The 17,015-nt window shown below is 38.5% G+C and overlaps 1 protein-coding gene across 1 annotated transcript in view; it reads right to left on the reverse strand.

Annotated features, from left to right (window-relative positions):
* Window positions 1-15,241, reverse strand: part of LOC146608583 (cholecystokinin receptor-like) — a 72,734-nt gene extending 57,493 nt beyond the window's left edge. The window contains exon 1 of the mRNA XM_085347716.1: window positions 15,121-15,241. Within this exon, the coding sequence (XP_085203842.1) occupies window positions 15,121-15,241 (121 nt within the window). The remainder of the gene's footprint in view (window positions 1-15,120) is intronic.
* Window positions 15,242-17,015: the final 1,774 nt, after the last annotated feature.

Consider the following 17,015-nt stretch of genomic DNA (forward strand, 5'->3'; position numbering starts at 1 on the left):
AAATAGCTCAATGTTGGTCTCACTTGATCACAACACTTTCACTCAGTCCCCCTCTGAATCATTGAGATGTTCAGTGGCAAACTCCAAACAGGCCTGTGCTTTCTTGACCAGGGGAACCTTGCAGGCACTGCAGGATTTCAGTCCTTCACGGGGTAGTGTGTTACCAAATGTTTTCTTGGTGAATATGGTACCAGCTGCCTTGAGATCATTGACAAGTTCTTCCTGAATAGTTCTGGGCTGGTTCCACACTGCTCTTATTATCTCATTATCATGAGATCTTACATGGAGCTCAAGACCGATGGAGATTAACAGTTATTTTATGGTTCTTCCACTGGCGAATAATGGCACCAACTGTTGTCACCTTCTCACCCAGCAGCTTGGCGATGGTCTTGTAGCCCATTCCAGCCTTGTGTAGGTCCACATTCTTGTCACTGACATCTTTGGAAAGTGCTTTGGGCTTGGACATGGTGCAGAGTTTAGAATCTGAATAGATACCTGCGTAAAATAAACCTGTGAGCCAGAAATCTTGCTGATTGATATTGAGGATCAACTACCTATTTCCTTCATGAAAATGCGAAGAAGTTTGTAACTTTTTTGAAATGCATTTTTCTGGATTTTTTGTCTTTGTTCTGTGTCTCACTGTTCAGATAAACCTACCATTGAAATTATAGACTGATCATTTTGTTGTTAGTTAGGGCAGACTTAACAAATCAGCAGGGTTTAAAATAAATCTGGCGGGGGGCTAAAGACATCCACTTTCAGTAACTAATAAGATGTAACTGGAACATGCGTTTCATTTTCACATTCAGAATCAGCACTACATTGTGAGGCTTTCATCATTAATTCCAAGCAGTAAGCTGTCACTGGCTCAGCAGCCTCTATCGTGTTAGATTTTACGTGATCCAGCCAAATGAAAATGGAATTATGTCTTCATTGAGCACCAGCGGTATACTGGCTCCCTTGAGCCTTATATCTGCAGGACAATTCACTTTGCTTCCTTTGACTCCCTCAAGCGTGACAGCTGTGCACAAATCAAAAGGCATCTAAAAACATGTGAATGAAAGGACAGGGTTCACCTCTCAAATGTTCAAGCCTTGACCCAGGGCTGGGTCTGTTTCTTTAACCTTTATATTGCTCTATTTGCATCCTATTGGCTGCTGCAATGCAAACTGTAATTATGTTTTCCCACAAGGTTCATTTAAGTTTCATCACATCACTTCACGTTGTCTTATCTTTACGAGAGGATTAGCACAACTTCATAGGCACAGCAAGCCATTTAAAAGTGTTGTCATTTTTTGGCTGTGGATTGTGCAGTGAGAGGAGTATTTTTTTTTCTCCTTTCACTTGAGTGATGGGGCCGGTTCTCATCACGATACATGAATAAATCGCCACAAAGTTCATGAATAATGGATGCTAATAATCTGCAGGTCTGCGGTTTTGAACTATCCTTTTAATCACAACCTTACCGTAAGGCTGCAATTCATGTAGAAAGTCCCAGTGAGATGATGAAATAGTCCAAATTGTTAGAAATTGCTGTCATCTCTATCGAAATATGATGTTTCTCCTAATTACAAAGGGGTAGAAAACCCTTTGGAAGTGAACCTGAGAACCACAGACATGAATAAGGAACTTGCGGCAATCAGCAACAACAGGATTTGCAACAATTTGCAACACTCAAAAAAAAGCAACAGATTTTGTTATTTCAGTTGATTACTTGAGCATTCACTGAGCATTAAATTCGTTAATTAACGTCTACTGCTCATCAATTATTGGACTAATCTTTCCTGCACTAACATAAGCTCCTCTACTTTTCCCATTCCCATTTTTCTGTTTAGCCACATATATGAAAAACCAGCAGCCCTCATGTAAAGGTCTTCAATAAGTGGGTCTCTGTTATGTTTGTATCATTCACTAAAATAGCACAATTCACATCCTGCCATGTTCACGTAGCTTTATTGAGGAGTGCTCGCACTGCATGCAAACAACACTCCATCTCTGCTTGTGATTGCAATGCTCTGAAAACCTGAAGGCATCATGGGAAGCACACCAACAACATCCGTTTTGATGCACTATAAATAAATCAATATTGAGCGCACAGCTACACATATAATAGAATATCTATAGCAACTGAAAAAAAAAGTAAGTTTACCTCCAGTAACATTCATCTCGTGTCCTGTTTTCTGACAAATACCCACAAAATGCAAAAGAGACTCTATGACCACACCTGTAGAATTACACAATTACACAATTAGTTTTTATATTTTGGTTTAATTTCTGTGTTATAAACATGTAACATCACAGTTACCTTCAATACCTATCATAGCTAGAACAACAGAATGACGGACAGAACGTGTTTCTACCAGTTTTCTCAAATTTTCAGAGCATTTCAGTGCATTTTGTGGAAGAACTACCTTATTGAACTCCAGTGCATATTCCATGGGAACAGTCACTGACTGCACTAATTAATTAAGTCATTAAGTAATGTGTCATTAGGTTGTAGGGAAAAATAAAAGCTAGCAAGCAAACCCAAGGGTTCAAAATTAGTTTTGGTGAGCAGACACTAATAAAAACCCAATAATACTTCTTTAACATTCCTACGAAGGATCTGATCACAGTGTATCTGGTATCTGACTGAGGACATACATATATCCATAGGTTGCCAGTTGACGTCTTGGTCCCTCTCTCTTCTCTCCTCACTGTCATCAACTTTTTCTTTCTGTAGCTTTTGCAGTTTTGTTTGTTAATTATGAGTTGAGTTGGGAGACTCTGCCAGTCCTGTTTTCAGTTTTGGTTCTATTAGTTTAGCTCACTAATATTGATTCAGGGAAAAGCCAGAATCTGATGGCCTTTCATGTGATTTGTTAATTGTCTTCTTCCTCTTTTCTTTGTTGTAGCGAGGGCTCTCATCTCATTATTTCGCTGTGTTCTTTATAAGTAACTGTACTTTCATTATACAAAGTTTGTTGAACTGCAGCAGCATGGTGGCGTCTCAAATGTTGGGTTCCCTTTGAGCCAACATTATGAAATCATAAGGGTGCGCTCTGTGCTCACTGTAACATTAGAGAAACTGAAGAGGATTCTTGGCCCTGTCATTTTGCATTTAGTTCCTTTACATTCATGCAGTACAAACAAAATCTGCTCGACCCATCCGATTTGATCATTTTGGCAGGAAGTCAGATACAACCAAATCAGTCAATGTAACCTTAGCCTCGAATGAAGAGCCTTTCTCCATTCTTTGCTGTTATTTCCCATTTATAGTGTTCCTACACTAAAGACTGCATGAAAAACAAACTGACTGAATTCATGTAAGAAAAGGCTGTTTTGAAATTGATCCATGTTGGTCTGATAGGCTTTCCAGGCACAAGACCCTATTGGTTATCACATATAAATTTCCTTTTCCTTATAACCAAAAGTGGCCGTGTTTTGGCGTCATTTCGCTGTTAACTAGTAAACACTCCACACTGTGAATAAACTACTACAAGCACACTTGGCGTTTAAGCTTTAGAGTGCTTCCTTCTAATGCCTCGTTTATTGTGTCCACGCAGCCAGTAGGTCAGCATCTTACATCACTGACTTCCTGTCTCTTTAATCTGCCACCTTGAAATTGCAAAGGTTGCTTCAAAGAGTTGACAGCCTGTCTCGTATCCAAAAAGATTCACTAAAGAGATAGGGATCAGGGCAGGGTGTCACACTCCACGCTTCTCTTTACCGACAGAAGAAAATCACTGAATCCCCAGGACTGATTTCACCCAATGACAAGTATGTAATTCTCTTTTCGACTTGTCTGAAATGATAAAAATGGATTCCTGCATTTTGGTGCACATTATCTGGTGGATGGATTTTAGCTTTACACAAGCCTGACTGATTTCATATTTAACCTCTGCACTACACATTACCACACTGTGATGCTTAGCTTTAAAAAAAAAGTGGTAGCAGATGAATCCTTTCACAGTAATTTAGCTCAATGTGCAGAAATCAGTCGACGTGTTGCATTTTACCACTGTAATGAGGTGAGTTACTGTAGCTGTCAGCACAATTCAACTGAATTAGTCTTTCCACTATGGCTCCCCATGAGAGAGGAATATTGATCCTACATTACTTAGATTTTTTTTCAGAAGTTGGAAGGATCTTGTTTGTACTGCAAGAACAAACTCAGCATGTATTCAATTACCCACAATGCTCTCTGTCTCTGATATTTTCATTTGCTTCTGATGCCACTGATTCCTTTTTTCATCACTAACATGTTTTATTGCCATTAATTGAATGTTTTTGCTTAGAATCATCCAAGCAAACCAACCCACAGATGAAATATTTATTACAGCGGAATATGTAAAGTGTGAGAAAAACTTAATGGAAACAGCACATCCATAGTAGCAGTATGTGTGTATTTAAAGAAAAGCCGCTAACAGGCAGACAAATGTTGAGTACTACACAGTACCCAATGATGAATGAACTCTTTATTAAATTACTTTTTTTTTAAAAATGAGACTTTGGAGGTTTGACATTTTCAGCTAATGTTCAGTGGCTAGCTAGCTTATTAGAAAGGTCACTGTGGTACTGGGTGGGTTGCTTGTTCTGGCTAGTGAAAAGCAGCTAAACTCCTTCTTAGTTTGCTCATCTAACTGCTCAAAAAATGAGAATAAGTTTATTTCCTCATACTTTACATTTGAGACCTACTTGCTTCACATAGCTTTCTTTGATTGATTAACATTTCTTGAGTTTAAAAAGTGTTTCCATATAAGCTAGTTTTTTTTGGTCTCTTCTTGTAAATAGGCTCTTAAAAACTGATTTGTGTGGTGCTATATGAATACGTGTTTCTTTGTGCTCTGGGTGAATCTAAAGCCCTGTCCACAGAACCGCTCATCAGGCATCACTGTATCTAGCACATGGCTGGTCGCTAGGCAACATTCCAGGATCCTGTTGGCTAGTCAACAGTCTAATGTATTTACCAACCATATATCAATGAATGGTATGTTTCATTCTCTTCAGTGACTTGTATGCATGTCAATTAATTGCATAAAACCTCATATAAGTTTTAAGGCACAGTAAATCATTTTTTGAGGCTATTTAATAGAAAAAAATTGTTGTACTCAAATATACATTGTTTACTGTGTAACTACAAATTAATGTATTCTCATAATCTTTTTTTATGTATGTGGCTAGAGACCGACCACATATGTAATACGTCTTATAAGTTACTTTTAGTTTAAATTTAAAGATTGCAAATAGCTTTTGATTGATTGATTGAATCTTTATTTTGAACATGTTGAAAAAGTACAACAAAATAGAATTAAAAAAGACAAATGAACAAAGCAAAACAAAAGGAAAACAAGCAACCACAACTCCAAATAACGTTCATGTTCAAAAAGGAGCAGGAAGAAGCATAAGCTTATTTAATCCCACCCCTTTTCCACTATCTAGTATAAATAGACTACAGAAATACCTCCTTGCAATTACATTACATGTTATGTGTAACATATATATATATATATATATATATATATATATATATATATATATATATATATACCCATACCAACATACCTGTGCACCCGCACACACATGAAAATATTAGACAAGAAAACCCTATCAAATCTCTACCTTTTCCCTGTACCCTGTAAAAACCATATCCTTAAACCGCTTTTTAAACTGCGCCATGCTTGGACATTGCTTCATATCTTTACTTAGTCTGTTCCACAGCTTCACTCCACACACAGAGATGCAAAAACTTTTTAATGTTGTACGGATACGAGGATGTTTTAAATTTTATTCCCCCCTCAAATTGTATCCCCGTTCCCTTTTAGAAAACATTTTTAGAATATTGTCAGGAAGCAGGTTATTTATTGCTTTATATATAATTTGTGCAGTGAGAAAATGAACCAGATCTGTGAATTTTAGAATTTTTGATTTTAAGAATAGTGGATTTGTATGATCTCTGTAACCAGTTTTATGGATTATCCTTATGGCCCTTTTTTGTAATATAAAGACTGATGATAGCGAACATTTGTAAGTATTGCCCCAAACCTCTGCACAGTAATTCAAATACGGTGCAATCAGGGAACAATAGAGAATGTGGAGTGATTTGTGGTCCAGAATGTGTTTTACTTTACTCAAGATTGAGACACTTCTTGAAATTTTGTTATGTATATGATTTATATGAGACTTCCAGTTTAATTTATCATCTATAATCACACTAAGAAACTTATGTTCAAGTACTCTTTCAATTTCCATACCATCTAAATGAATCTGCACCTGTGTATTTCTAAGGGAATGCCCAAATAAGATAATTTTAGTTTTACTTAGATTTAGCGATAGTTTGTTCCTGTTAAACCATTTTTAAATTTTGCACATTTCTGAAGTAATTGTATCCAGCAGCTCCTTTAGATTCCCCCCAGAACAAAAAATATTTGTGTCATCTGCAAATAATACTAATTTTAATATATCAGATGCCTTACAAATATCATTTATATAAATAATAAATAATTTTGGACCCAGTACAGAGCCTTGTGGAACACCACAAGCAATGTCCAAGCATGATCAGGAACGGACACCCAGCTTCACAAATTGTTTCCTGTCACCTAAATAATTTTTCACCCATTGCAGTACAATCCCCCTGATCCCGTACTGTTCCAGTTTATTAATTAATATGTCATGATTGATTGTAGGGCTGCACGATTTTGCATAAAATGAGAATCACGATTTTTTGGCTTAGAATTGAGATCACGATTCTCTCACGATTTTCTTTTCCAGTACAAATATTTATTGCACTTATTAACTGCACATCATCTTCGTAACAGTTGAGACTGAACATGAAAACAATAAATAAACATAAAAACAACAAATGTCTCACAAGTTTTGTTGTTGCCGCAAAATGTTGTAGTGCTTGAAATTCCGTCTCCACCGTTGCTCGACACTGTGTGTATAGAGCAGGTAGTGCAGCAATAGAAAAATAGTTGCAGGACGGCACTGTGTAGCGTTTGTCTAGGGTGTTGATCATTTTCCAAAATCCCTCGTTTTGCACAGTGTTGATGGGAGCCATATCTTTGGTCAGGTGATAAGTGATAGCCTCCATAATTTCTTTGTGCCTGTGGGAGTTCGACGTGTATAGGGAAGCGCTGTATAAGGTTCCCGTTATTGATGTTTGGGTGGTTGACCGGGACGGATTTTCTCCTGTCACTTTCCTGTCATCCCTGACGTGCTCTCCGTTGTTTTTTCCCTGCTAATTTTAGCATCACACAGCTTCTGTACCACGTGGTATAAGGCTCCGTAAACAGGCCTGTAATTTGTGAAGTGGCGTCTATCCCTGGTTTTATACAGCGGCACAACTTTGGCTATTTTCATTTTGTTTGGCACTTTTCCCGTCTGAAATGAAAAGTTGCAAATATATGTTAGAGGTCCTACAATTCCTTCAATGACCTTCTTGACGATTTTCATGTCAATATCATTACAATCAGTAGATGTTTTATATTTATACATGTGTACAATGTCAATTATTTCTTTTTCCTCCACTGATGTGAGGAACATTGAGTTAGGGTTCCTATCAATCAGGTTTTCACTACAGTCTACTGATGGCAGTGACTCAGGAATTTGTTCTGCCAGTTTTGGTCCAATATTTACAAAATAATGATTAAAGCTGTTGACCTTATCAGCAGTGTTTTCCATAATATTGCCATTGTCGATAAAGTATTGAAGATAACTTTGTTGTCCAGAATTATTTTTAATGATACCGTTTAAAACATCCCATATTCCCTTCATATTATGTTTATTGTTGTTCAATATTTTACTATAATACTCCTTTCTACATACACGTATAATATTGGTCAACTTATTTTTGTATTTTTTATATTTATTTTCAGCTTCTTTTGTTCTTTGTTTTAGGTATTCCCTATAGAGTGTATTTTTCTTTTTACATGCATTTTGTAAACCCTTAGTGATCCATGGTCTATCTGAATATTTGTGCTTTCTGTTGTATTTTATTGTTGGACAGTTTTTATCGCACAACTCCATGAATATTCTTAAAAATATGCCATATGCAATATCAATATCAGCTTCTTTGTACACATTGTCCCAGTCCTGATTTAATAGATCGTTCTTAAGTGCATTCACAGTTTCTTCTGTCCTTACACGTCTGTATCTCAGTTGTTCTTCATGCTGATTTTTCTTATAATTAGTGTCATAAACTGCAAAAACTGGTAGGTGATCACTGATGTCATTAATTAATATTCCACTCACAATGTTGTTTTCCATATTGTTAGTGAAAATATTGTCAAGTAAGGTGGCACAATCTGGTGTAATTCTGCTAGGCCTGGTTATTTTAGGATGTAAACTCAAACTGTACATAGTGTTTAGGAATTCGTCGGTCATTGTATGCTTTTTCGGATTCAACAGGTCAATATTAAAATCACCATAGATAAACATAACTTTTTGATTTGTTTTAGAGAATATTTCCTCTATGGAGTCATTAAATACTTGAATACTAGAGCCAGGTGTTGTATATATACAGCTAATTATTACATTTTTTCTCTTTTTCCTTATAAATTTCAATTGTTATACATTCTAGTAAATTATCAATTACAGTTGTCATACTTTCTACCACCTTGTAGTTTAGGTTTTTATCCACATACACAGCTACTCCCCCTCCACTCTTGTTCCTTCTATTTACAAAATTCACTTCATATCCCTCCAGTCCAAAGTCCATTCCTTTCTCCGCATTGATCCATGTTTCAGAAATGGCAATAATTCCAAATGGATTTGTCAACTCATTTAGATATTCCTTTATATTGTTGAAGTTGGCATACAGACTTCTGCTATTAAAATGGATTATTGATAATTTATTTTCCGTGTTGATGGTGTGCTTAAACTGTTCATCAGTGAAGTAGCAGCAGTTACTGCTAATGTTGTAGAAGAAATTATTTTCCGGGTCTATATCCTTTTCTAAGTCTAGAGCATTATGGTCTGTGTATCGAAATGTTCTCAGTTCCAGATTATCATAAAGAGAATTCCAATGAGTTATATTGATATTGATATTGTTGCCGGATGCAGATGAAGTTCTTTTGGACTGTGCCATGTGTTGTGTTGTGTGTCACGTCACATGTGTATTCATACCTCCAGAGTAAGTTGACCTCAGTATTTGTCCAGCTCCTCCATATTTCTGATGACCAACACTTTGGCTTGTTCCGGTGTTCCATTGAGTTTAATGAATACTTTGCAGTTGGTGGTCCATGTATTTTGAATTTTTCCCTGTTTCTTCAAGTAACGTGCTTTCCTGGCAATGTCCGCATTTCTTTTTATCAGATGTTCGTTCATGAAGACATCGGATCCTTTCAGTTTCTTTCCTTGTTTTAACAGTGCTGTTTTGTGTTTTCTGTTTGCAAATCTCACAATGATGGCTGGTTTGTCACTGTCATTTTTTCGGGGTAGAGGGTAGCAAGCCTCAATGTTGTTATAATCCACTTCCACACCTTTGGACCGTAGAAAGGTAACCACTTGATGCTCCGTGGAGTTGACATCTTCCTCTAGCTAGTTGATGCTAGCATCCTTCCTCTCTCTCACCGCTACGGTTCAAAAACATCAACTTCTGAGTTTTCGAGAGGTCGCAAATGACGAGCCACCACTTCTGGACGGTTTCCCACACACGCTCTCAAAGATTAGTATCCACCAAACTATATATGACTATTTACGTATATAAATCTTGTAAACGTTTATGTACAAGTTACTTATAAACTTGGACCTATTCCATTACAAATACATATGAGCAGGCTGTTCATAGAAGCCACCATGTTGCCGCGTTGGACCGTGGCCAAGCTGGGCGTTGCCTTCTGCCTAATCACATTTTATGTAAGTGGTTAGAGTCGGCCACATATGTAGTACACCTTAGGAGATTATTTTAATTCAAAGATTTGAATTTCACAAGTAGCTCTTGCAAGCTAAATATGACCATTTAACATTCCTGCATTTATTTTAATTGTCTCTTTGTGGTTATGTCTTTCCCTTCCTTTTGCAATTGCTTATTGTCAGCAGATTAGACATGCAACCCTCCCGTTGTTAAGTGTTAGGCTGAGTGCCCTGAAAATCACACATTCCCTCTGATAAACAGCTTGATAACATTCTTAAATTGTATGAGAATTTAAGTGTCTGTGTAAAAAAATATTACATCCACTTCAAAGAAAATGTTACTAATGCCAGCTAACAATGCTCAACAGCAGCTAGCAGAGCTAAAACAAACAAACAAACAAACAGCTGCAACCCCAGTATCACTGTCATCAGTCAGAAGTGAGCACATTGACTCATATCGGACTCCTTTCACAAAAATGTACAGCTTTCTCTATAGTAAATAGATGTGACACTCGGGATACGGACGCTGCAGTCATATTGACAGCTGAGGTAAACAGCAGACTTACAGCCTGAACTCACTACAGATGAACAGTGACCAGAGATGTTTGTCCTTCAGCAGCCACCATAGCTGGGATTATGAATTTGAATTGGGAGGGGTACAAAACCAGAATTAAATTAACTGCAATTTGTAATCTACTGACATCTAATAGTGAGTTTTTTGGAGGTAGTTCTCCAGAAGCAATGTATGTTTTGGGTTGTTGTCATGTTGGAAGACAAAGCGATGACTCGGAATCAGTTTTGCTACAGACTGCTGGAGGTTTTCTTTAAAAAAATTTCACTTATCTTTCTTTTCTCATGATTCCTTCCACCTTGACAAGATTGCTAGTTCCAGAAACACTGAAGCATCCTCACAGCATAGTGCTCACGCCGCCGTGTTTCACTGCAGGGACAGTTCTTCATGTTGCATGCCCCTTCTTTCTCCAAACATAAGCAGCATTTCTACGGCCAAAGAGCTCTAGTTTCATCTTATGTGACCAAAGGACACACTTTCAGTATACATAATTTTACTCCAGGTTGTTCTTAGCGGTTTGAAGATGTCTCTTCTGCAGAAGTAGAGATTGTCTTGGTCTGTAGCCTTGCAATCCAATCCTGTGCAGGATTCTAGTGATTGCCTTCTTTGGCTAAGTCACTCACTAGTGTCTTGGCAGTTTTTCTGGGGTCTTTATACCCATCTCTCACTAGTTTCTTTTTGCCAGGCTTGTTCTAAACTTTGTGACCCTCTTTGAATTTCTTCATACTTCTCACTCCAGGTCTTGACACTCAGAAATGCTCTGATAACTTTGTATATCTGTCTCCAGCTTTCTTTCTGGCATTATGCTTTCTCAAGTGACAACTCAAATCCTTGCTGAGTTTTTATACTATGTGTAAATGAGAAGAAAAACCTCTGTTTTAACTTGATTTTAAAAGCTTTGAGCGTTGAGTTAAAGCACATCATTGCACAGCAGTGGTTTTTGTTATGGCTCAATAAAAGGGGGCTAATGATTCTTGCTTTTTCTAAAATAATGCTGTTCTTGTGTGCAAACAGAAAATTCTAATGGAAGCTAGTATGTTTAAAAATGCTATATTAAAAATCCCTCACTCTGCAGAAAAAAGCACTTGAGAATTTTTTTGACAGAAGCTTTAATTCATATGTGGCCTGATAACTTTATTCTCATCTGTATGTGCTGTTTTAATGGAGTAACCTGATGAGAGGGCAAAGGCAGGAACTGTTTACTAAGAGACCAGGATTTTATCAAGATGCAGCTTCTCATTATCAGGATGATTCAAATCTTTATACTCACAGTGCATTCATGCAATTTGTTTCACCTCAACAAGTTGCTTCAAAATGTTCCAATTATTAGCTCTGATTACTGTGATCGCGTTATGACAGACAACACCACTATGTAAACACCCCAAGGGGACAAGATTCTAATTTCTTCCACAAGATACAACATTGTAGAAATGGGTACAATGTTAGAAACTCCCAGCTCTTTTACTGTGTATACTGTGCACAGCTGACTCTGCAGCAGCACGTCTCTTGTCTTGCTCTCCGGTTTTTCCACTTTTGCTCAGTGCCCAAGGCGACTTATTGGATTCCTTCTAAAAACAAATGTTCATTTAATGCTCATGAGATCCACTTCAAGATAACTCATCGCAAGACAGGGTGAGCTCAGCAGAGTGCCACTTTGAATCATCTGGAGAACGGAGAGTGTCTAAGCATAGCCAAGGTGCAGCTACAGATATTCCACATAAGCAGCACCGTGTCTGAACTGAACTGCTCTCAGGAGTCCAGAAGGATTATTTTTGAAATGATGCATGTCCGATGTTGTTTTAGTTCTGTGCAGTCGGTATTTTACAGCTGCTCTATCTGTTAAGCAACTCTTCAGACAAGCGGTAAAAACATGTCAGTCATCTGCAGAATGTAAATTTAAAAGAAAACCATACAAAGAAATCAAAATCAGAAAGAAAAAGGTGCAAGTGAATGAAAGCAATATATTCTTCCCACTGACCTCAGTGTGGACATCCTGAATTTCTTTCTTTTTCTTTAAAATCAGGTATAGCATAAGTCTTTCACATCCTGCCGGTTACTTAAATAGGGTAGGCTGGTTAAGATATATTAACCTACTCACAGTTTCTGTTCAACTGTCGCTTTGCAGCCCATCTCGACCTGAGGGCCTCCTTCTTTGCTGCCTTTGACACAATCACTGTCACATCTCATGTCACTAACGCCTGCTCTGTTCTGTGTTCCAGCTTTTCTGTTGCACTCGCTGACTTATGCACATCCACATGCATGTCTAATCCAGGACAGAGACACATAAATGACTGCAGATAACAACAGAAGTCTTCTTTTGAGCTGCCCTAACTGAAATCTGTTGGTTCTTCTGTAGTTAAAAAAGAACAAAACATTAAATACACCTTCTAAGTGCGTTTCAAGATGTTTAGTTTAATAATGAGATCCCTGCAAAGCTTACGCCATGTGATTTCCAAAAATACATTCATCGTATATTCATGTTCAGACCTGCCTGAGTGAGTGTGGAATCTACTGTACGCCAGTTTTTTAGAACAGCAGCATGCTCCCATTCCTTTCACGTTGTACAGTAGTTTGTGTCACGTCTCTCTTTTTGCTCATGCTTTAAACTTCCATTCCAGCCCAGAGAGGTAAACCTCACGACTTGAAGACTTCTATAGTAACTAAGAGAAAAGGAAATGCTTAACAGCGCAGGCTGCAGTTGTGATATAAAGCTGAATACAGCACCCTGTAATTGTTAGAAATACAGCTATAAACCACCCACCCATCACTTCTGACTGTTCATTAGACAAAATAATTTATTTAAAGATCCCATTCTGGGCTACAGAAAGCTGTGACTGGGATCTGTCACTATACAATGATGTCTTATAGGAGAAACAAGTGGGAGAGGAAATGATCTGCTCATTATTCTATAGTGAAAACATAGATTTCAGGAGTTCAGGAGGGATGCCAGGGACAAAAAACATAACTGTCAGCACAGTGACTGCAGATTTCTGTGTTTTCTTTTACATAAATAACATTAATAACAAAGTAAACAAAAGATAAATGAAGCATTCAAATGAGTCAAAACTCTCCATAAAGTTTCCAGGGTGAGCATCCCTCTGGTCCTCGCTTAATGCCCAACCTCCAAATGTGCAAACAAAACCTTCACCCATGGCGGAAGACAGTTACTAATTAATATGAATCTACAGCTACACTGTATAAACTAATGTGGCTTTATTTGAAATGTTCTCCCATTTTTGAGTTGATGAAACTGATTGTTGCTAAATAACTGAAGCTACTTTGTAGAGTAAATGAAACCCACTTCAGTGTGTGAGAATATATTTGCACTGTGTTCATCTACTGTAATAACTTTTTAAAATGAATTTCACCTAAACTACTTTTGATGTGGAATTTAACCTTAAATTTAACACTTTATGTTGAAAGCTATCATCAAGGTCCATTTATAATATTAAATTGATTTCTTTGTTTCTCCCCAACATCAAAACAAACCATTTCTGTTCCTTTTGCATCAGGAATTCAAGTGACGGGGTGGGGCTTTAATTTACTGCCCCAGCTGTGGATATCTGAGAGTAACAATACACATTCATATCCATCACTGTCTTATGGCCTGAGGAGACCCTGAAGGATGAAGATGAATAAAAAGAAGTTTATGTGCCAGCCAGCCATGTGAGGTGGACGTAGCAATGTGACCACAATTCTCACAGTGTTAGATTGCTCTCTGGGTAGATCACCCCACTGATGTTGATGCCTGCCTCACATATAAGGTCAATAAAAGTAATGCAGCACACAAGGAGGAATGGCTCTGAATTATTTAGCGAGGAACGATTTGAAATTTTCTCGATACTGCAGCAGAGGCGGGGGGTGGGAAAAAAATTAAAAAGAGCCTCTCAACCTCATTTTCCAAATCAGCCTGTGTGCTCAACTGGTGTCCTGATAGACTTATTGTGAGAGCCTTATCTTCTCTGGTGTTGGGCTTAATCTCCTGCCCACTTTGAGAGCGAGAAGAACAAACACTCGGAATTAGAGCTGCTTTTCACTCTGCACAAGGCTGCCGCTGCTGCTGCTGTTGCTCATTCTGATTGGGGCGTTATTGATGCAGAGAGAAGCAGCAGTAAATTGGAAAGCTGGGTGATTGGTTACATACAATGAGGATGAGGAGAGCTGATTTAAAAAGAAGAAGAAGAAGAAGAAGAAAGAAAGAAAGAAAACAACTCCTGATTGCAAATGGCTTTCTTTTAAAAATACAGATCTGACACAGTGTGGGGGGGAAATGATCTGTAGGTAAAACATCATTTGGTGTTCTACATATCTGAGTAAGGAGAGGAAATTACATGAGGTCTATTGATTGCATTTTTGTAACCAAGGAATTAGTCATTTGTCTGTTTGTAACTTGGAGGGAATCACCACTGTTAACAAGAAATGAAAGCTGTTTTTTTTTTAATCACTCACATTTAGTTTGTATGAAAAGATGAATATTGAAGAACAATGTTGGCAATTTAAGCCAAATCAGACTAATAACAATAACAATAATAACAACAACAACAACAACAATAATAATAATAATAATAATAATAATAATAATAATAATAATAACAACATTAGGGTTTAACACCTTATCTGTTTATACCGGGTCTGGGGCCAGGTGTTGGTGCCATCTGTAGCGGTTTAACACCTCAGCCTGGATGATTCATTTGTGGAAAACTGTGTGCTCTTACCTCTGGCTCTGGCCGGTCTGCTGGGGACGGAGCGGTTCGTGTTGCTCTCGTTGTAGTCGCTAACTTCCACGCTGAGGTTCCCCCACTCCGTCACAGTCCCGTTCCCCGTCCGTAGAGCCATCCTCTCTTCGCTTCTGGTTTCACACCTGCGCTGAGTGACTGAGCCGATCAGCCCGCCACCTTTTCCTTCATAACAGCCGGAGAAGGGGCGTTTAGGAAACTTGGAGGCGGCCCAGAGTTCTGTTTGCTTTTCTTTTCCTTCTTCTTCTTCTCTTTTTAAAATCTCGAGCACGGTGGAATAAATGGAGACCAGGCGGAGTGTGACAGGGTTAACTGATGGGGAGCCGTGAGGGAAGCCCCGGGAAGCGCGCAGTACAGCGGACTGAAGCCCGACTGTGGAGGAATGAGGCTGCGCTGCTAAGGCAACTGAGGAGCTCTCACACTCTCTTCCTCTCTCTCTCTCTCTCTGTTCACACCACCGTCACTGCAACAGTTTAGAGAAATCATACACAAACTGGCTGCTGCTCATCCGTAGGTGGACTGACTTCAAGCTCGATCAGCTCCAGAGCTTCCTTTTCTAAGTGACACCACAGCAGTGGTGGAGACACCGTTTATATGAGGGTGTCCATGCAGGGCTACGTGCTTGGGGTGACGTTGGATCTCCATCCATTTTAACAAGATTTATTAAGAATTTGTGATAAATCCACCTGACCAAACCAATCATTTTCTTTATCACTCACTAGTTCTGTGCCATACTTATTCACTTGGTATTGATCTGATGCCAAGTAAATATGAGTATCTATCGCCAATACAGATATCGATATTTTCAGCTATATAGGCAGATTATGTAGGGGAGAGTAGTATGTCATGATTTGTGAGATGAATCATCAATAATTTGAAAAGGTTCAGACGTTTTTCACAGTGTGTGTTTGAAGGTTTTTTTTTTCTTTTCCAGAAAAATAATTTGTTGAACACAGATCAGTGGGCTGCACGTTGAGGACAGAAACAAAGTAATCAGATACCAATACTGATTACTGATATTTGGATCGATCCACCCACATCTGTGTCTCACATTTGTCATTTGAATTGGCCAAAAAGCAAAAGGACTCATGTAGAGGAGGTACTGCTACGCTTGCATCCAGTGCTATATTTTCAATTCTGGACTCTATAGATTCACTTTGCATGATTCACAGCCCATTTTTCTTAGATGTGGGCCTTGGTGCAGCAATGTCAGCTCATCCTCTGTCTGAAACCAGCTGTTTTAGCACCTTCTCTTTAAGCAAGTTTTTTTTTTCCTGATCTACTGTCCCTCATAGGTAGAAGGTTTAAGCATCAGGTGTGAACCAGCATGGCAGCGTTTGGCTCAGCTGCATCACTTGTACATACACTTGTCTCACTCTTTCAATATGGCCTTGTTTGATATGAGCTCCCATAAGTACATCTGTATAATAAAAAATGGGGAAACACCATGCGTCTGCTTAATTATTATAATTTAAAAAGAGTGTTTTCATTGTTAAAATGTTTTTGGAGGAGACTGAGAGCGGTGTACCCCAGGAGAGGCCCAGGCGTTGTCCACATCCCTGGGGCTGGGCCTGTGGTCAAAGCACGGGCAGACCAACTGCAGGCCTCCACCATCATTCCCATCCCCAAAAGGTCTGAAATAGACCATCTCAATGACTACAGACCTATGTCCCTCACGTCTGTAGTCATGAGGTGTTTCAATAGTTTCTCACCACATCAGAGACTGCTTACCTTCCTCTCAGAGTAAATCGGTCCACGCAGGATTCCATCACCATCACATAGCACTGAGCCATCTGGAGAACTGGAAGAGCTACATGATGCACGTCATGCACTACAATTCAGAGTTCAACACCATAGACATCCTCACCACCAAA

This window comes from Diplotaxodon limnothrissa, linkage group LG23 (genome assembly GCF_057381915.1).
Source record: "Diplotaxodon limnothrissa isolate DT_005_m linkage group LG23, D_limnothrissa_male_GT1.1, whole genome shotgun sequence".
NCBI classification, from domain to species: domain Eukaryota; kingdom Metazoa; phylum Chordata; class Actinopteri; order Cichliformes; family Cichlidae; genus Diplotaxodon; species Diplotaxodon limnothrissa.